Source organism: Camelus bactrianus, chromosome 8, assembly GCF_048773025.1.
Source record: "Camelus bactrianus isolate YW-2024 breed Bactrian camel chromosome 8, ASM4877302v1, whole genome shotgun sequence".
NCBI classification, from domain to species: Eukaryota; Metazoa; Chordata; class Mammalia; order Artiodactyla; family Camelidae; genus Camelus; species Camelus bactrianus.
The window spans coordinates 25,366,536-25,386,191 of record NC_133546.1 but is presented as its reverse complement, the minus strand read 5'-3'; the positions used below and the strand labels follow the sequence as shown (position 1 = coordinate 25,386,191).

General features: G+C 34.9%; 1 protein-coding gene and 1 long non-coding RNA gene across 16 annotated transcripts in view; one reads left to right on the top strand and one right to left on the bottom strand.

Moving 5' to 3' along the window:
- The window catches only part of LOC141578346 (uncharacterized), a 39,578-nt gene extending 38,448 nt beyond the window's left edge, over window positions 1-1,130 (top strand). Inside the window, exon 4 of the long non-coding RNA XR_012508580.1 lies at window positions 996-1,130. This is a non-coding gene — a long non-coding RNA (uncharacterized LOC141578346). The remainder of the gene's footprint in view (window positions 1-995) is intronic.
- The window catches only part of AHI1 (Abelson helper integration site 1), a 176,163-nt gene that overhangs the window by 100,851 nt on the left and 55,656 nt on the right, over window positions 1-19,656 (bottom strand). For all 15 annotated transcript variants that reach the window (XR_012508578.1, XR_012508579.1, XM_074368302.1 and 12 more), the window contains exons 18-19: window positions 11,648-11,841; window positions 7,870-7,896 (exon numbers count right to left, since the gene is read on the bottom strand). Coding sequence is in view for 13 of the 15 variants with exons in the window: in XM_074368302.1 (XP_074224403.1) it covers window positions 7,870-7,896; window positions 11,648-11,841 (221 nt within the window). In the remaining 2 variants the exon portion in view is untranslated. The remainder of the gene's footprint in view (window positions 1-7,869; window positions 7,897-11,647; window positions 11,842-19,656) is intronic.

Below are 19,656 nucleotides of genomic sequence, written 5' to 3'. Positions count from 1 at the left end.
TTCAAACCCATCATCAATTGTCCCACTGGATAAAATCCATACTTTTTAGTATGGCGTACAGTGCTTTCTATATTATAACAAATACCTGGCCTTCCAACCTGATTGCTCCATATGCGGTGTTCCAGCTACAACAAATTGCATATAGCTCCTCAGACACGCCAGGCTGTTTCCTGTCTCTGTGACTTAGTTCACACTGTTCCTGTATCCTGGAATGGGCTTTTTCTTCCTGACTCCAGCCTCCTTGTGGATGCCGACTCCTTTGTCAAGCTTTAGTTCAAGTACTACATGGTGTACGAAAGCCTTTCAGACTCTCCCCATAGAACTTACCTCTCCCTCCTTTGTCTCTTCTCTATGTCCCACATTTCTAGTATCCAGCACTGGTGACACATTAGTATGCTTACTTATTTTGCTCATTATCATCTATCAGACTGTAATCTTCTTGAGGGTAAGGGACAGGTTTTGTTTATCTTTCTTTAGTAAATGGCTGGTACAGCACTAATAACTACACAGAAGTCAGATGAATTAATACATGTGAAAGCACTGCATGTTTTAAAATCTTACCCAAATTTAAGGTAGTAAGTGTATGAAAGATTTCTCAATGTATGTAACTTTTTGATGATAAGAATTACAAAATGGGCTTAAAAGTAAGAAATTCATTAGTTTACATGGTTTAATTCTCATCTTTAATTCTAGAAACAGAAATGTGAAATAACAGAAAAAATATACACAGATCTCTGGCCCTAATTTCTAGCACACAGCTCCTAAAACCCTTGTAATTTCCAAGAGCACTAGGGAGCATCTCTTCTTCTTACAGTTTATCTTTGACCCTGGTTCCTGAGACTGAGCTCCGAAATCCCTTGGAATTTCCTAGGTGGTAGGAATCTTTTGCTCCAGGGAAGTAACTCTCTGTGGGCTCCTAGGTGAGGGCTGGTCACCAGAAAGACCAAGAAATGATGAGAAACTTGTAATTTTCAGCCCCTCTCTCCATTTTCCAGAGAGAAGAGAGAGGCTGAAAACAGAGTTGATAACTGACCATACCTACCTGAAGCCACCATAAAAAATCCCAAGAGCATGGGATTCGAAGAGCTTCCAGGATGGTGAATGTGTGGAGGAGACTGGCACAGCCAGAGAGAGGACAAAGAAGACCCAAGCCCCTTCCCACATGCCCTGCTCTGTTCATTTCTTCCATCTGGATGTTCATCCATACCCTTTTAGAGTAAACTGGTAAATAGAAAGTCCACTGTTTTCCTGAGTTCTGTGAGCAACTTCAGCAAATTAACCAAACCCAAGGAGGGGGTCATGGGGATCTAAACTGACAGATGATTGGTCAGAAGTGCAAGTAACCTGGACTTGCAAATAGCGTCTGAAGGGCGTGTGGGAGTGGGCAGTCTTGTTGGTTTGAGCCTTTAATTTGCAGGATCTGACTCTATCTTTAGGGAGACTGTGTCAGAATTAAGTTGTAGGATACCCAGCTGGTGTCACAGAATTGTTTGGTGAGGGAAATCCCCCACCCATTTGGCCTCAGTAGTATTGAAGCGTGGTTAACAATGCGAAAGGAGACAGAAACAAAACTGGTTTCTTCTAAAACAAAGATTTTTCCTGTTTCCTAAGACTTCCAGTAATGAAATCCCACAATTTCTTTTTGTGGCCTCTAGTAGCTTGTACTACTCCTACAGTAAAGCCAATCTTCCAAATACTATAATAATAATAAAACATTAATTTTCTCTTTTGGAATGCCAAGAATAAATAATTGTGATCAATTACAAATAAAAAAACCCTCCAAATAACTAAAAACCGCTACTCTCAAATCTCAACTTTCTTCCTCTTTATGATAAAAATACATAAACTTTTTAAAGGAGATTTAAAAATTTATTTTCTTTGTATTCTCTATTTTTAAAACCTTTTTATTTTTCAGTGAATAATATTTTCCAAGATAGATTAAACTATAATATAAATCATTACTTTACCTTAAGAGCATTCTTCTATAAACTTTAGCTTGGTTGCATTTATATTCATCTAGGGTAGGTGACCTTAATTTGTTGGGAAAAAAGATAAAGTCCTCTGGCTTCAAGAAGCTTCAGAGGAGCATAGAAATTCAGTAAAGATTAGAGGTAGAAGTGATACTACGTACAATTTTAAAAAAGAAAGAAAGAAGGAAGGGAGGGAGAAGAGGGAGGGGAGGAAGGAAGACAGGAGAGAAAGAGTTGCTCCAACCAGAGGGAATTCATAATTTAACTCTGGGAAACACAGGCAAAATTTAAGGCAGAATAGGCCCAATTATATGACATGCTAGGTATGAATAAATACGTCTGGGAATATGAGAAAAACAGACTGATTTCATTTGTGAGGAATCATACAAAGCTTAATGGAAATAGACTCCAAGCAGCACCATTTGTGATACACTTCAATCTACCCCTAAACAAAGGAAAGAGCAAGGAAATTTATAAATTATAAATTCAGGTGTAAATATTCCAGGGCTATTGCAATTCAGAACAATGCAAGACTTCTAACACCAATTACAGTCCCAGAAGCAATCAGATGAGAACTCTTTTATCTTCCCATCATCAAATCTGTATCTGACTATCTACCCACAGTTTCTACCTATTTGCTTATCAGAAAGGATGAAAAATCCCTTCTCTTAAGGCTACTTTCTCCACTGGTATTCAGGATTACACTCCCTCTCACTTTTTCAATGCATTGTGTCTAGCAATTACTACCTCCATGGTACCTTATCAACTTCTCCATCACCATTGAATTATTCCCATCAGCAAATAAATATGGCTTAATACTGTCCATCTAATATTCCCCGCCAGCTCCTGTTTCTTTGCTTCCCATTCAAAATTTCTTAAAAGAATGGTCCACACAGTCTGCTTTATTGTCACCCATTCTGTCTTCAACCTTTCAACCCTTTTGTCTCAGCCACTTACTGAAATAGCATTCACCTGGGTAACCAAAGGACGTCATCATGCCAATTTTCTGTCCTCATTTTACTCATTTTCTCAGTAGCATGTGATAGCTTATCACTCCTCTTTCTTAAAATACTTCAAGGCTTCCCTGATGTACTGTTTCCTGGACCAGTGCCTTAGGTATTTGGTTATACTCTCTCCCCAGGTGACCTTACTAAATCTGACAGTCTAAAACAAATTTGACTTTAGCCCTGACTTCTCTCCTGAGCTCGACTCATATATCCAATTGCCTACTTCATATCTATGTTCATATTGAAAACTCCACTCCAGTATTCCTCATCTTTAATGCACTACTAACATGTACACAATTGCTGAAAGCAGCAACATAGAATTTATTCCTTGTTTCTGTCTTTTACTTACATCACCATCCAATCCATCACCATGCTGTGTTGAATCTACTTCCAAAATATGTCCCCAAACCTGTCCATTACTTGCATTTTTATTATTACCACTGTCAAATTAAACAAGGAGACCATTAGGCTGAGGTGGCTGTAATGCCAGGATGGCCTATGGTCACTAAGCAAATCAAAATCTAAGCCTGTAAATCTCTCAAGATTATAAAATTGAAGCCTAAGGACAACCAATCACAAACAGCCAACTAGGCTTTAAACTATAGCCAATCAATACTTTCCTTTGTTTCTGCCTTTTCTCTCTAGAAGTCTTTCTCCAGCCCCTATAGGTGAAATGCTTCTGATTTCCAGCTTGGTGTTGCCCAACTGGAATCAATTTTTTTTTTGCTCAAAAAAGCTCTTAAAATACTTAATATGCATCAGATTATCTTTTAACACCACCCTAGTCCAGGCTACAATCTCCTCTTTCTTGAACTGAAGACTCTTACTCTCTTTTTAAAATCCATTCTCATATTCTCTGCAGTTTAGCATCTCAATCACTTGTTTCTCTAATTCAAGCAATATCCTACACTCATTATTGAAGGACAGCAGAATATGCCACCCCAAAATATGTGATTATTTTTGGCATAAGGATTACTTTGAGAAACTGCAGACACAGAAGTTCTCTAAACAGAGTGGAAGTTACCCTTTCATAAGGGAAATACACATTAGAAAGGGTGTCTACCAGAAAGAGAGCGGTTATCAGGAATAACTTGTTCACCTGAGAGACTTGCCTGCATAATAGGCAACCAGTTCCTCCGTCCCTTTCCTAGGGTCAGTTCCCTAGTAGCCTTTAGAATCTCAAAACTTTGTGGGGCTCACATACGTCTGTAATTAAAATTGTCTTTTTTTCTCCTGTTACTCTGTCTATGCCAATTTAATCCTTAGACCAGCCATAGAACCTAGAAGAGTAGAAGGTAGTTTTTCCTCCCCTACATCACCATGCCTACAAGGCCCTTTAAAAGGCGTGCGTGACCTCCTGATCCTCTCTCCAACCGTGTCATGAAACCGTTCCTCCTTGCCTGCTCACTATCCCACTTAAGCTCAATAGTCCTCTTTCTGTTTCTCCAGCACGCCAGTTTGATTTCTAGATAAGGACATTTGCAGGACAGGACTAGCTCCTCGTCAAGTGTTTCTCTCAGACAGGCCTTCCACGATCATCCTCTGAGAAAACAGCCTTCCCTCCCAGTCATTCTTTGTCCCATGGGCCTGTTTTGTTTTATTCACATCACTTATTGCTGCAATTATCTTATTTATTTCCTTTTTAATTGTTTGTCACCTACAGTAAGATGTTCTTAATCAATGTTGAATCTTGCATGTGTGCACGCACACACACACACACACACACACACACACACACACACACTTGGTAAACACTTAAATACTTGTTTAAAGAATGTTACTGGGGAAAAAAAGTGAATCTTCAACAATACAAAACTCTGGCTGGGGTTTAGGGAAGGAGAAACGTTAAGTACCTGGTAAAATTTATTATCCTGTATGTAACAGATGAGAAACAACATAAATATACTCTGCTCTTAAGATTAAAGTCTTTTGACAGTGGTGCCAAGACCATTCAATGGGGAAAGAATAGTCTTTTCAACAAATGGTGCTGGGACAACTAGGTAGCCAGATGCCAATGGAATAAACTTAGACCTCTACATTATACTAAATCATACTAAATTTAGTATGATTTAGTATACTACATCATACTAAAAAAATTAACTCAAAATAATCACAGACCTAAATATAAGAGTTAAAAATACAAAAATCCTAGAATACAGAAAGTAAATCTCTAGTATATCGGGTTAGGCAATGATCTCTTATATAGGACATTAAAAGCACAAGTGACAAAAAAAAGACTAACTAAACTTTATAAAAATTAAAACATTTTTGTTTTAAAGGATATCATCAAGAAAGTGAAAAGATATCCTATAAAATGGGCTAAAACATTTGCAAATCATATGATCTGATAAAAGACTTCTATCCAGAATATATTAAAAAAAACTCTTAAAAGTGAATAATAAAAAAATTAAAAAATTTTTTGAAGAATGGCAAAGGAATTGAAGACACATTTCCAAAGAAGATATACAATGGCATTCCAAAAATACTCAACATCATTAGTCATTAGGAAAATGCAAATCAAAATCACAATGAGATGCCACTTTCCACCCACTAGGATGGCTACAATGAAAAGGACAGAAAATAGTAAGTGTTGGCAAGGATGAGGAGGAACTGGAACCACTGTTGGTAGGATTCTAAAACAGTGCAGCTACTTTGGAAAAGAGTTTGGTAGTTTTCCAAAATGTTAAACAAAGAGTTACCATACGACACAACAATTCCACTCCTAGATATACACCCCAGAGAAATAAGAACATATGGCCAAACAAAAACCTATACATACATATTCACAGTAGTATTATTAATAGTCACAAAGTATAAACAAATGTCTATAAACTAATGAACAGGTAAACAAAATGTAATATACCTATACAATGGAATCTTATTTGACAATAAAAAGCAGCACCCATACATGCTACAAATGGAGGATGCATGAAAACATTATTCTAAGCAAAAGAAGATGGTTACAAATGACCACATATTTTATGATTCCATTTATATAAAATGTCCAGAATATGCAAATCTTTAGAGACAGAAAGTATATTAGTGGTAGCCAAGAACTGGAGGGTGTGATATATGTGTATGTGTATGTGTGTGTGTGTGCGTGTGCATGTGCACTTGTACCCAAAAGTGGAGACTGATTGCTAAGAGATATGGGGTTCTTTTCAGAGGGAATGAAAAAGTTCTAAAATCAGATAGTGGTGGTTGCACAACTCTATGTATATGATAAAAACCAATGAAATGCACACTTTAAAAGGGTGAATATTATGATGTGTGTCTTATATCTCAATAAAACTGTTATATAAAGAATAACTAAAGACATGAGGAAGGTAAACCTTTTCAGATCTCGATTAATTTCCAAATACGTTATCATATTTTCAATGACTATTTATTCTACTTTTGTTAAGTACTAGGAATACAAAGATGAATGACATGACCTTCCCCCCTCCAGGAATTTCCAGATTAGTGGAGGATGTTCTCTAGAAAGTCTTGCCAAATATGTGCAAAACACTTTTACTCTTTGCACATTCAGACAGCATTACAAAAGAAGGGCATACATTTGTTAAAATAAAGAGAAACAGCTCTAAACTGCTAGTCAAGAGAATAAATTTTTTTGACTCCAGTTTTATATGTTATACATGCTTAAGAAGATTTAGTAATCATGGAGCTACAATCATTACACCAATCATTGCTATCAGGAACAAGCTTCCTGAACATCTGCAGCCAAGTCAGAATATAGTTTGTTCTCTTTTTTTCCCCATCTTCCTTCCCCTTGTCTATATTCTATATCCTGTTGACTTGTGATAATTAGGTATATAAAAGTGATGGGTCCTGACTGATACTGAACAGCTCAGTGATGGGATAAGCCCAGTGTTTTCTGACAAATTTCCCCTATGTGGAAGGAGACAATAGCCTATTTATTGCTGTAGCCCTAGCACCTGCACATGGTAGGAGGTGTCTACTGAATAAAAACAGCATTTCTACTGCACTGACATTATATAAAGTAGTCTTTGAACATACTAATACCATTCTAATTCTTTGCCTTCTGGAAATCTCACTCTTTTACTGTTTTGACATACAATCAAATTTGATAAACGAATGGATGTCTCATTATTCAACTGAACTTTGGGAATAAACAGAAGAAAAGATGGAAGGATGAACATGTGGTGTCATTTTAACTCTTCTAAATAAAACTTATTTTCTTGACAACTGAGTTAAAGATGGTACATAAAATAGTCTTTCTTGTAAAAGGAAGAATGCTGTGCTAAAAGCATCTCAGATACAAATTAGTTAAAATTGTTTAATAATTAAGAGCCTTTCTGTATACCTCCATTTTTAGATCAACTTTGGGGTCTTGGGCAAATCACTTAACCTCTCTAAGCCTCAGTTCCCTCCTTTCTAAAATTGGAGTAACAATAGTATCTAATCTGTCTCCTCAGAATTGTTATGTAGTTAAAAGGGAAAAGAAATATGAAACATGGTATAAATGATCGAGAACATTATTAGCACAACATATCATTGCTATTTATGGGCAGCTTGCATTCATTTCAAGGCTTACACACTTTACTTGGCATTCCTGGAACTGTTGGTGTCTCTTACCTATAAAGTATCACAGAATCTTTTTCTCAGAGACGGAAATGACCTTGCTGGCTCTTTGCTGAAAGTATATCCCAATCACTTAAATATTCTTGAATCTTCAAAAATATTAAGCTGATTGCTAAATTCTCAAGTTCCAGTATTATGATTCCTTGATAAATTCAAACTCAAATACAGAAAATACGTATAAGATGAACTTTTGCGAAAGTTCTATTAAAAACTATGAGTGGTATGTTTTAATTATTTGGTGTATGACAATGAAAATGAAAGTTATCTTCCTGGTAATAAAAAGTACTTACCTTTGCAGCACAGGCTCGTATCACCTCCTAAAAGAAATACAATAAAATAAGTAAAGAAATGCTCATACCTTCATATTAATATAATATCAACTCTTTTAAATACATTCAGATATTAATTTTTTAATAACCAAAGTCAACATTTGGGAGAGTTTTTGTTTGTTTTTTTTTTAATCTATCACCCTGCAGGTGTCACTCTGCATTGTTTCCAAAGAGCTGGAAAGAATGTAAATTAAAGAGACTTGATGATATGACCTTGGTAAATCTAACCTCCAAAAAAAAAAAAAAAAAAGGCACTGACAAACAAGATTCTGGAGGGCCCACATGTATCTGCCTCAAGAAAAACTTGTCTCCTCAATAAACTTAGCAGAAATACTAAACTTCTGTCCTGGAACACTAATGCCTCGAAAAGACACACTTTGAACAACAGTATATAATTATCTCCATAAATGACAATACCCATACATATAATTCCCATATTAACAATTTATTTCAGAGGAAATGTAATAATAAAGACTACTGAAGAGTAAAATATATGACTGGAGGAGCTACAGCAAGAAACAGCTTACAACTTATGGTACAAGGCCAAGAAAAGGTCACTTTTGAAAAGGAAGTTAGTAAAAGTCAACATAAAATAGACAATTTGAAAATTTGCTGCTAAGGAGACATAAAAAATGTTCAAGTCTAAGGTTAACCAGCATGGATCATCAGCCTAGCACAGAACTAGAGAAAAATAGTAACAATGTGGAGTTCAGAAAAAAAGAGAACTGAAAGACAGGACATCAGTTTTTTTTTTTAAACCCAGAAATTTCTAAGGGACAGACACTTAAGTCTAAAGGATATTAGTAGTTTCAATCACTAAAAGGAAACAGTAAAACAGTAGGCATGGGATTCTGACTGCCTGGACTGAATCTCAGCTCCAATGTTTCCATCTGTGTCACCTTGGCAATATCGCTTGATCTCTCTAAGCCTCAACTTCATCTTCTGTAAAATGCGGATAATACTGGCAACCACAACTATAGGATGGTTTTGAGGATTTAATGCAATGAACATGTAAAATACTTAGCATAGTACCAGGAATTCAGTATGTCAGTTATTACTCATAATTAAACACATGTTACTGATCACCAATCATCATAAGGTGAAACCGCCTGTGGGGTAGAGAAAACTAATCAATCTTTGTTTTTCAAAATTGGCATAAATCCCATTCAATCCCTATTCCTATGACTCTGCTTGACAAGCAACTCTGTCGTCACTGACCTAGACTTCAGGTTAATTTTAAAGAGAGGGAATGGTCTTGAGTGCTAAAGCAGCTAGAGAGTGGTATCTTTTATTATAAGATGTTTTTAAGTTTATAAACCAACTTTTTGTGGAACTGCTTACTTTAAGCGGGTACCCCAGATTCTGAGTAGCTCTGGATGCACCGAAAAGACCAAATTTCTGGATCTGAAAACCTAGAATGAGCTGTATCGATGCTCTCAAGACACTGTCTACCACCTGTGAGGTCTCATTTGGGCTGCAGAATACCCTTTAGGTGCTGCTGCAGCAGTAGTACACAGTCAACTCTGTTAAATGCGAAACAGCTGAATGAGTTTTATTATGAGTAAATGATAAAGCTACCAAGAACAGAAAATTCTCTATTTTTGGTGTCCTTTACTCACGAATGGGTAAACACCTATTAAATACCTGCAGAGCTGAATTTATTATGTAATTCACACACACACACAAATCATGTCCTAAACTCGAACTACATTTCACTAGAAAAACATTCTTACTATGGTAATAAAGAAAGAACTATTTCCAGTAATACAGTCTTCTATGATACAGGAGTCATATTGTCTTCTCCAATAGACTTCTACATAGAAGACCAGTGACACAGCCTTTTACAGGCTAACAAATGTAACAGACAAAGGAATTTGGGGTCTACCAAAACACAATTCCAGAAACAAGAGAAAAGGAACTGTGATAAAAGGTGGGAATCAACTCAACCTAAAAATTTGCAAAATATAAAAAGAATGGAGCTCTCTGGGAATAAAAAAGACATTTTGGTTTTATTTCCATACATACTAAATACATTCTGAAAGAAAAGGCACTGCAGATAACATTTGAAAAAAAAGTTCAGAGAATCCTCTCAACACGGGAAATACATGGTTTTTCAAAAACCACAGCAAATAGACAAAGCTTTCATTTCCAAAGGCAGTTTCAATCTATCTCAATCCCAAAGCAAACATACTCACTAAATAATTTTTAAAAGAAAAGATTTAGTAAAAGCTAAATAAATCTATGATTCTAAGAGAAATAAGTTTTTCTCTCATAATAATTTATTTTCCCCTTGCCTTTGATTTCCTATCTTAAAAAATATTTTTCTGGTTTTATTTTTCCTTTACATCTACTTTTATTTATTTGAGGATGACAGCTATACAAGATGACACAGGAGAAAAGCTACAAGACTAAGGTGATTCCAGGATGTTACATTTTATAGTGTAAAAGACTAACAGACTGTAGGAAACTTGTTTTTATATATCTATCTGTGAGTTGCCTTTAAGTCTGTAAATGAAGTCATTTTGCCATGCAAGGTTTCTGATAAGGGCCATTTCTTTTTTTCCCAGTGAAGAAATATTTTTCTCTAATTTTTAAAACTCCATTTACCTATTCACACTTTAAAATTTGGAATACCATGCATTATTCAATTATTTTAAAATGTTAAAATATAAATAATTACAACATTGAAATATTTATTCATTTGTACTCACACATTCTAAAATTTATACTGAGAAATATAAAAAAAATTTCTCCCAATTCCAACTAAACCTAACCCCACTGTCTGAGTGTGATCTGCACCCTGGTATACCTCAAACTCTCTAACATTCTAAAGAAAGAAAAGGAGAGAGGAACCAAACACAGTCAGAACTAAAGATGTCTCAATGTAGTTCCTCCTATGTTTGGTTTAAAACTGGTCAAGATTCCTATCAAAGGAGGAGGGAGAGGGGTATTTATTAAGTGCCAGGCACTGCGCCAAAAGATGACAACACAAGGATCAAGCCTGCAAAGTCCTGGTCTTCAAGGAGCTCAGGCTAATTTTAACTAGAAGAACTATTATGGTCAGAGAGCATTAAGTATTTTTAAGGACAGTCAAGCTTCTCAATACATTTGGAGAAAGACTGTGTAGTAATACACTAACAGAACAGCACACAACTTTTAACCAGGCATCCTCATCCTCATTTTCATTATCTGTTTTCCAGTTTTATGGACAACGCCTGGTTTCTGGGCACCTCTCTTAGGAGTGAGACAGAACTTTAAACTATGCTTATGAAACACTCGTACCTACTCTTTTTTTGGAAGTACATGTTTATTTCTTTTATCCACTTCTTTGTTGAAGTCTCACCATTTTCTTTATTATTTAGTTCCTGAATATTAAGAAGGCTGATCCTTTTACATATTTTATGTCAATATTTCCCCAGGTTGGTATTTGTTGTGTGTGTATATCTGCAGGTATATAACATGCAGATATACACATATATATTTTTAAACAGAGAAACAGGTCTTGGGCTAGTCTTTACAGAGATACCAAATCAGGAAAGCATGACAGATTATCTTAACTAAGTTCAGTCTGTTTACTGCAGTTAGTGATTTTAGAACAAGTACCAGAAAGGAACTATAAAAGTATAAGAAGGTCTAGTTCTAAGTAGCTGTTTTGTTTGATTAAAATGGCAATGTAAAATAGGATCAAAATGGTTTTAAAATTTCCAATTTCTTAACCACATAAAATAATCAAACATACTGTGACAGAATCGAGTCTCTGTTTCACTTGTTGCATCTTCACTGAAGAATTATCAGTGGGGACATAGTCATCAATCTGAAAAGAGCCTTGAGGCAGTTTAGGGCAGGTGCATAAAGCATCCTGACTCTGGTGTATTCCGGGTAACGGAAATGTTCCATTGTAGCGTTTGAACATTTCAGCCTCCTGCTGGGCAACTGGAAAAATGAGTTCATAATTAGTTCAAAGCATCATAGTAAAAGCATAATGCAATAATTAAGCAATGAAACTGTGGCATTAAATGAATGATCAGAAAGTGCATAATACATTTTAAATTCTGGGTAATAATAATACAACATGAATGACAAAATGTGAAAGTACTAAATACTATAAACATTAAGAAGGAAATGTAATAATTTCACAGACTACTTCATGTCGGGCGGTATAATTGAGCCTTGAAGGCCATGCAGTATCTTGATCTGATAAACAGAACAAATTGGGATGGGACTCTAACTTTAAAGAGACACATACAGAAAATACAGTATTAAAAAATCAAAGGCATAATAGAATTAAAGAAAATGCAAAAACAATAATTATTCACAAACCAATCCCCATAAAACAACCATTTTTATATTTCTTACCCCTCTTAATCTTTATACATATGTACATTATATGTAAGATATCACAGTGTAAACACAATTTTACAGTTTTTCAATTCAAATGCAAATTTTTCATACTTCTACAACTATGTAATTATGATTTATAAATGCTTTACAATATCTCATCTATGGAAGTGCCAGTTTATTTATACATTCTCCTATTACTAAATATTTATAATGTTTTCTGTTTTTGTGCATTATAGATCATGTATGAATAAGTACTTTTATAGTTTAACTTATTTTTTAAAAGAATTCTTTCTTTGATTTAATTCCCCAGAGTGGAAGACATGACTCCAAGGGGGAATATTTTTGATGATGATGATGATGATGATGATGATGATGATGATGATGATGATGATGAAGACAACAGAACCTGTACTGTACTTTGTGATTTTTTAAGTTGCTTTCGCATATATTATCTCATTTGATCACTTAAAATAAATGCATTTGAAAAATTTTAAATGCCTGCTTGTATATGCAAAGGAGAAAAAATAAAAGGTAATCACTAAAAATAGTATTTCCTTGATTAAATAATTATATAATTTTAAAGTCCATGAAGGAATAAATGGACAATTTTGGACTTTATAAAATTTTCAAACACCTGTTCTTCCATACTTTTAAGACAATTAGAAGAAAAGCTAAAGACTGGAAAAAATACTTGCAAATCATATATCTGATACAGCATCACTTGTATATAGAAAAACTAACTCAAAAATCAGTAATCAGAAAACAAGCTAATTTTAAACATGGGCAAAGGATCTGAATAGACGCTTCACGAAAGAAGATATATGGATGGTAAATAAGCACGTGAAAAGGTCTCAACATCATTAGTCATTTAGCATAAGCAAATTAAAACCACAATGAAATAGCACTGCATACCTATCATAATGGCTAAAATTAAGAAGACTGACCATTTCAAATTTAGCAAGGATACAGAGATACTGAAACATACACTACCGGTGGGTAGGTTAAACAGCACAATCACTTTAGAGAACAGTTTGGCAGCTTCCTAACACGTTAAATGTATGTCGGTAATGGGATCCAGCCCTTCTAGTTCTACGAATTTATTTAAGAGAAATAAAAGCATATGTTTATACAAAAACTTTTAGACGAATATTCATAGCATCTTTATTTGTAATAGCTAAAAACTGGATAAAACCCAAGTGCCCATCAACAAGTGAATGGAAAAACAAACTGTGATACACTGATACAATAAAACACCCAGAAATAAAAAGGAACTATTGATAAACTCTAAAACACAGATCAACTACAAAGTAATTATGAGTGAAAGAAGCCAAACAAAAAAGAGTACAAGGTATATACTGTTTCACTTACATACAATCCTAGAAAATGCAAACTCATAGTGTTTTCCGGGCTGGAGAGAGAGGCAGAGAGAGACTACTAAGGCACACACAGTAACTTTGGGGGATAATGAACATGTTAATATGTTCCTTATCTTGAATGAAGTGACAGACTCATAAGTATATAAGTAAGTGTAGACTTATCAGAGTATACGCTTAAAAAATATATGCAGTTATTGTATGTCTATTATACTTCAATAAAACTGTTCACAAAAAGGAAGTGATAGAAGGGGTTAATAAATCATAGAATCAATTAAAAAATCAATAATCCAATAGAAAAATGGGCAAATGACAATAGTCTAATAAGAGAAAATTCACTAAAGAAGAACTATATATTCAAACTACTAATAATTAAAGAAGAAATGAGGGGGGAAAGGCAAATTAGAAAGTGATGCTTCCTTTATTGTCTGTTGAACTAACCTACTGTACTTCAAGGCATTTTCTGCCCAAGGAACAAGCTAAGTGAGAGTGGCCGGGTGTGTAATGAAGTATTGTTTAAAATATTGAGAAACATGTAACAGTGGAATTGTGCAATAGTTGTTTAAATAAATTATGGTGTATCCATTTAATAAAAGGGAATTCAGCCACTAAAATCATACAGATGTATAATTATCATGATGGAAAATTGCTCATAATGTATTATTAATCAGAAGGAAAAAGTTTATAAAGCAATATAATGAATATGCAAAAGGATGATCACTATTTTTTTAGTTATCAACTTTGGTTTCACAAAGCATGAATATGAGATAGCACCTATAAAAAATGTTAGGTCTTTGATCTTTGTATTCGTGTACTACTTCATTCACGCGCTCTAAATGAAGGATAGCTCAATGTAACTGGTGCTCTTTCCCCGCAGACTTTGATGGTAGTAAGACCCAGAGGACACAATCGAGGGAGAAGACATGCCTACAATCCCCCCTTTGCAGTGATGCGCATTCCTCAGCACCAGTTACTGTTCTCAGATGGAAGTGTAGCTGTTCTATACTTAGATTTTGTGGGTCTGGTTACTATTTTTCAGTATATAGTTTGAACTTTTCATAACACTCAGAACATTTATTTACCTCAAATAAAAGATTGTCTAAAAACAGAAACTCTGAGGCTATAAAAGAAAAGTGCTCAATGGACTAGAAGTTTAACATTAGTAAATAAGTCAACGATGAATGAATCAACAAATAAAAATTGTGTTCCATGAACTTTGCCTTATTTGCTTTTCAAAATTGTCTTTTGAACACTTAATTGTTTTTTGCTAGTGTGAATGGAAAGTAAAACTGGGTTTAACTACTTAATGGAATTTTCTGACTACCCCTATTTTTGTACTTGCCAGATACATATTAGCCAACCACGATGTCACTTCAAGTTCTGAGTGAGTGAGCACACACACAGCATGTATGGTGATACAGGCAACAGTTACATGGGATAGTGGGATTTTGGTTTATCTTATTCTTCTTGCCAAACTGTATTTTCTAAGTATTATGTTATGCTAAGCATGTATACTTTTCCTTTTTTAAAAAAGGAATTCAACTAGTAGAAAATAACAGAAGACGTTGCCTAAATATGTACGTTTCTTTATTTTTCCAGGCACTAAGATGCCTTTCAGAAATGATTAAAATGGCCTATATGGATGTAGATAACAAAAATAAACCTCTAACAATTGTGAATACTTGCTTCTGTTGTCTAAAGGGAATCTTCTATACAATAACCATCTGACTGGATTTCAAGGAGTCAAATTAACACCCTACTTTATCTTTAGCACCTCTAGCTTGTGAAGACAGCCGTAAAAAAAACTGCAGAAATATTCACAAAGACCTAGTTTCTCAGATGCTACAAACACAAGCTGCTTACAAGTTCTTGCATTCTTTCCCCTCCCCCACCCTTTACAAATACAGACATCCATTTGTATAAGATTACTTTGCTGTAAAATAGGTTATAATAGATGATTTCTGAAATTCCTTCAAGCTCTATGCTTTTAACATTTCAAAGGTTTCTAAAACATTTTCATACAGGTCATGGTTAGAGTATGATGTTGCAATTAAAATACTGTGTTTCTTCACTTAGTCATTTTCTCTGCTTTGTGCTAATTTAACTCTGTATGGTTAAAACTTCGCTCTAATCTAACTTACAATTTTAACAGTCTCATCCCTATCCTTCCATGACTCTTTGAGGAGTGCACTAGAGCAGGCTCTGGGAACACAAAGACACTGGCCTCCTCTTGGGTTTGAATTCCTGGAGGTCAACAAGAAACTACTGCTATGTGCTAAGGGGTAGAGCAGAGGAACGGACAAGGGGCTGGGGACATGGGTGACAACTACATTTGCTTAAAGGACTGCTATATCCATCCAAATTCTTCTAAGTTTACCTACAACCAGCTGTAATTTGGGATTCCATATTTTACAGAATTAAAAAAAATTTTTTTAAATATTTTCATAGTTGACACTCTTTTTTGATTTATATAGTAAGTTCACTGCTTTTGTGTATGTTCTGGACTTAAACAATTATAAAAAAAATAATGTGGTTTTCTCAGGAGATTTTTATCTTTATAGGAGGAAGAATGGAGGAAATAAGATACTTTAATCCTGTGCCCTTTGCATTTGAAGAGAATACAAGGCTTGTTATTATTAAAACATGTACTTATGTTATTGACTTTATAATAAAGTACATCTAAAAACAGCATGTTCTTCCTCTTACACTATATTTCAGTAATATTTCCTTCGGTCAAGATGTGTTATTACAAAGAGCCCTGTTACTGTGTACAGCCATCTTACTGGATACCTAATTTACTTATAAGTATTTCTATTTCTAATTATAATATGATTAGTGCGAGCTGGCAGGTCTACTTTTCTAGTTTCCCCACCTCCAGCAGTCACACAGCACCCTCCTCTTCCTCTTGTATCTGCTACATGAAGAGAATTTCTGTGGTCTGAATGTTGTGTTCCCCTAAAATTCCTATGTTGAAATCCCAACCCTCAAGGTGATGGTAGGAGGAGGTGGGGCCCTTGGGAGGTGTTTGCATCATGAGAGCTCTCATGAACGGGATTAGTATCCTTTTAAAAGAGGCCCCAGAGAGCTCCCCTGCCCCTTCCATCATGTGAGGTTACAGCCAAAAGGTGCTGTCTATGAACCAGAAAGTCGGCTCTCATTGGACACAGAACCTGCTGGTGCCTTGATCTTGGACTTCCCACCCTTCAGAACTGTGAGAAAATAAAAAATAAATTTCTGTTGTTTATAATCCATCTAGTCTCTGGAATTTTTTTTATAGCAGTCTGAATTGATTAAGACAAGAATGTTCAAAAGTTTATATATATATATTTTAATTTTATTTTATCTGGCCTGACTTGTTCCTGCTTCAGCTAGTCTTAAGAAATTATGTCAATGGACTGAAGATGTTCTACTGAGTAATACTTCAATTCTAGTAGCCTAGGTATATTTCAGGGCCTGTTAATAATCTTGTATTTCCCTGACACATAAATTATATCAAGGAGAAGGTACAAGTGCCACTAATAAAACTGCTCAAAAAGCTACACAAGAAAGTGTAAAAGATTCACATCTCATAGACAACCAAATGGGAGAGCATCTTCCATCATTCAGCACATCTACTAGTTGAACATCAAAATGTAATAAACTCCCCTGAAGTACCTGGATTGTACTTTTGTTGATTTCCTCTCCCATCATCAGTCAATTATCACACATCATGCTTTTCAACTGAAAGTGTACAACATATACACTGCTACAGAAAATGGCTAGGATTCCCTACTGCAGCCTGGCTCACATATCTCTGCTCCATGCCTTGCTTTATAGTTTCACTTTGTCCTTTGATAAAAACATTACAATAAAATAGAACAAGTATTTTTCGATTTTTCAGGGGAAAAAAACAGATGTAGAAATGCTAAATTTTTTTTAAGCAGGGTCAAAAAGAAAGTGATGGCATTTTGTCTAGAATCCCAACGCTCTAACTCCTACTTCAGTCTTTCCCACCACACTGTTGTCTATTTTGCACAGTACCATCCTTTCTTCCTGGGGCACTTTAAAAAGCACCAATACAAGCATAAGAAAATGCCTGGATGAGGAATTCAGGGCTCTAGTTTGTGCTCAAGCCATTAAGCCATTTTCCATATGTCCTAAATCCCTGAATGACACAGCTTTCAATCAGAGGTATACATCATGTGTGGAATATTAGAATAGATATTTCAGGAAATGACCAAGAAATAGGTAGTTTCAGTATGTCTTAAAACTTGGCATTTCTATCTCTTAATTTCTCCTACTAGGCTAATGATGGGCATCTAAAACTCTGACCTACAATCAGTTATACATGTTACTGCATAATCTTATCTAAGCATGAGGATTATAGTATCTGAGTTTACTTTTGAATCACTCACAATTAGTACTTCGAGAACACTATTAAATTACACATACAACTAAAATATCAAATTTATTTCAACTAGACATTATCTTATTGCAAAAATATTATAAAAGTAGTTAAATTAAAATTCAATACTACATAATAAAGAAAACTCATATTTTGGACTACATTGAAAATATAATGGCTTAATGCATTATAATTACCCCCAACATTTGTAAAAAAGTGAACAATCAATAATGATACTAAATAACTAAAGTTCCTTTTAATCTTAAAGGGTCTTCCTACATATTAAAATTGAAAACAAACACTACAAGTCACCACAGGTACATGTGGCTACCTTCTTAAGTTACTTCATGAAATAGGAAATGAAAGACTAAATAAGTAGCTGTGACAGACAGTTGAATGTTTAAGAGCATGGCCCTGGAGTCAGACAGCCTGGTTAGCTTTATCACTTACCAACTGTGTGACCTCAGGCAAATTACTTCATTCTCCCTGTGCCTCAGTTTTATCATCTGCAAAATGAGGATAATAATGGCATCTCGCCTTGTGGGGATTTGGGAGGACTGTATGAGACACTGTATGTAAAATGCTCAGGAGAGTAGGGGATACTGAATAAGCACATGCTTGCTAGCATAAGTACTTGATAAATGTCAGCTGCTACTACTACGACTATTATTAGTCCCACATTTACTAACAGATCATGCCTTTTATTCTATATTTTTATAAAATGTAAAGGAAAATGCTATTCTATGGGATTTTTAATTATTTCAAATATTTATTGCACATCAGTCATAGAAAAGTAGTATGTTAGACAGAGGGCCTTATAAACACCATGGGCTTTTTGTTACTGAGCAAATTATGTAACAACATTTTTATAGGACTGTAAAGGTACATATTGCCCTGAACTCCGGAAAAACACATCACAATGTAAAAAATAAGGCTCTCAACAATGACAATGCAGGTAGTCATTAACGAACATGGATTCTATAAACAAAATTATGTTTTGTGTCAATGGTAGATTGCTTTTCAGTTTAACTAAAATTTTTCTAGAGGTTTACCAACTACTTAGGAAGCACAAAAGGTTGGAAAAGAGCATTGTTCTGATGCCTGGGTTTCACAGCCGTGTTCAACTTGGCACACAATAGATGCTCAGTAAAGATTTGTTTTACCTAAGACACAACGACTGAAAAGCACGCCCGAATTAATACTGATTCAGAGGAGATACTGCCACCTAGTGAAAAAATTGGGCTCATTACCTAGGATTATCAAGTAATAATGAGAACTTCCCAAATTAAGACTTGAATCTACTCACAATACTACATATATATTCAATACGTATCAGTATTCAGACAAGGTACTAGTAATTAAAGCTAGGTAAGCCTCCATCTCTACTTTCCACAAAATATAGATAATACAAAGTCACAGACTCCACAGAGAGGCATACAGCAAATGGTTTTGTAGGAAAAAAAAAAAAAGGCTTGCATATTAGACAATTAAAAGCTAATATTTCAGGAAATCTGTTTAAAAGGCAGTTCACTGTAGCAAATGAAAGTATGGTCTGCAAGTCTAGACTGTATAGATCCAAGTCCTGGCTCCCATAAAATGGGGATAATTATAATATCTATTTCATAAGATCACTGTGAAAACTTAAATATA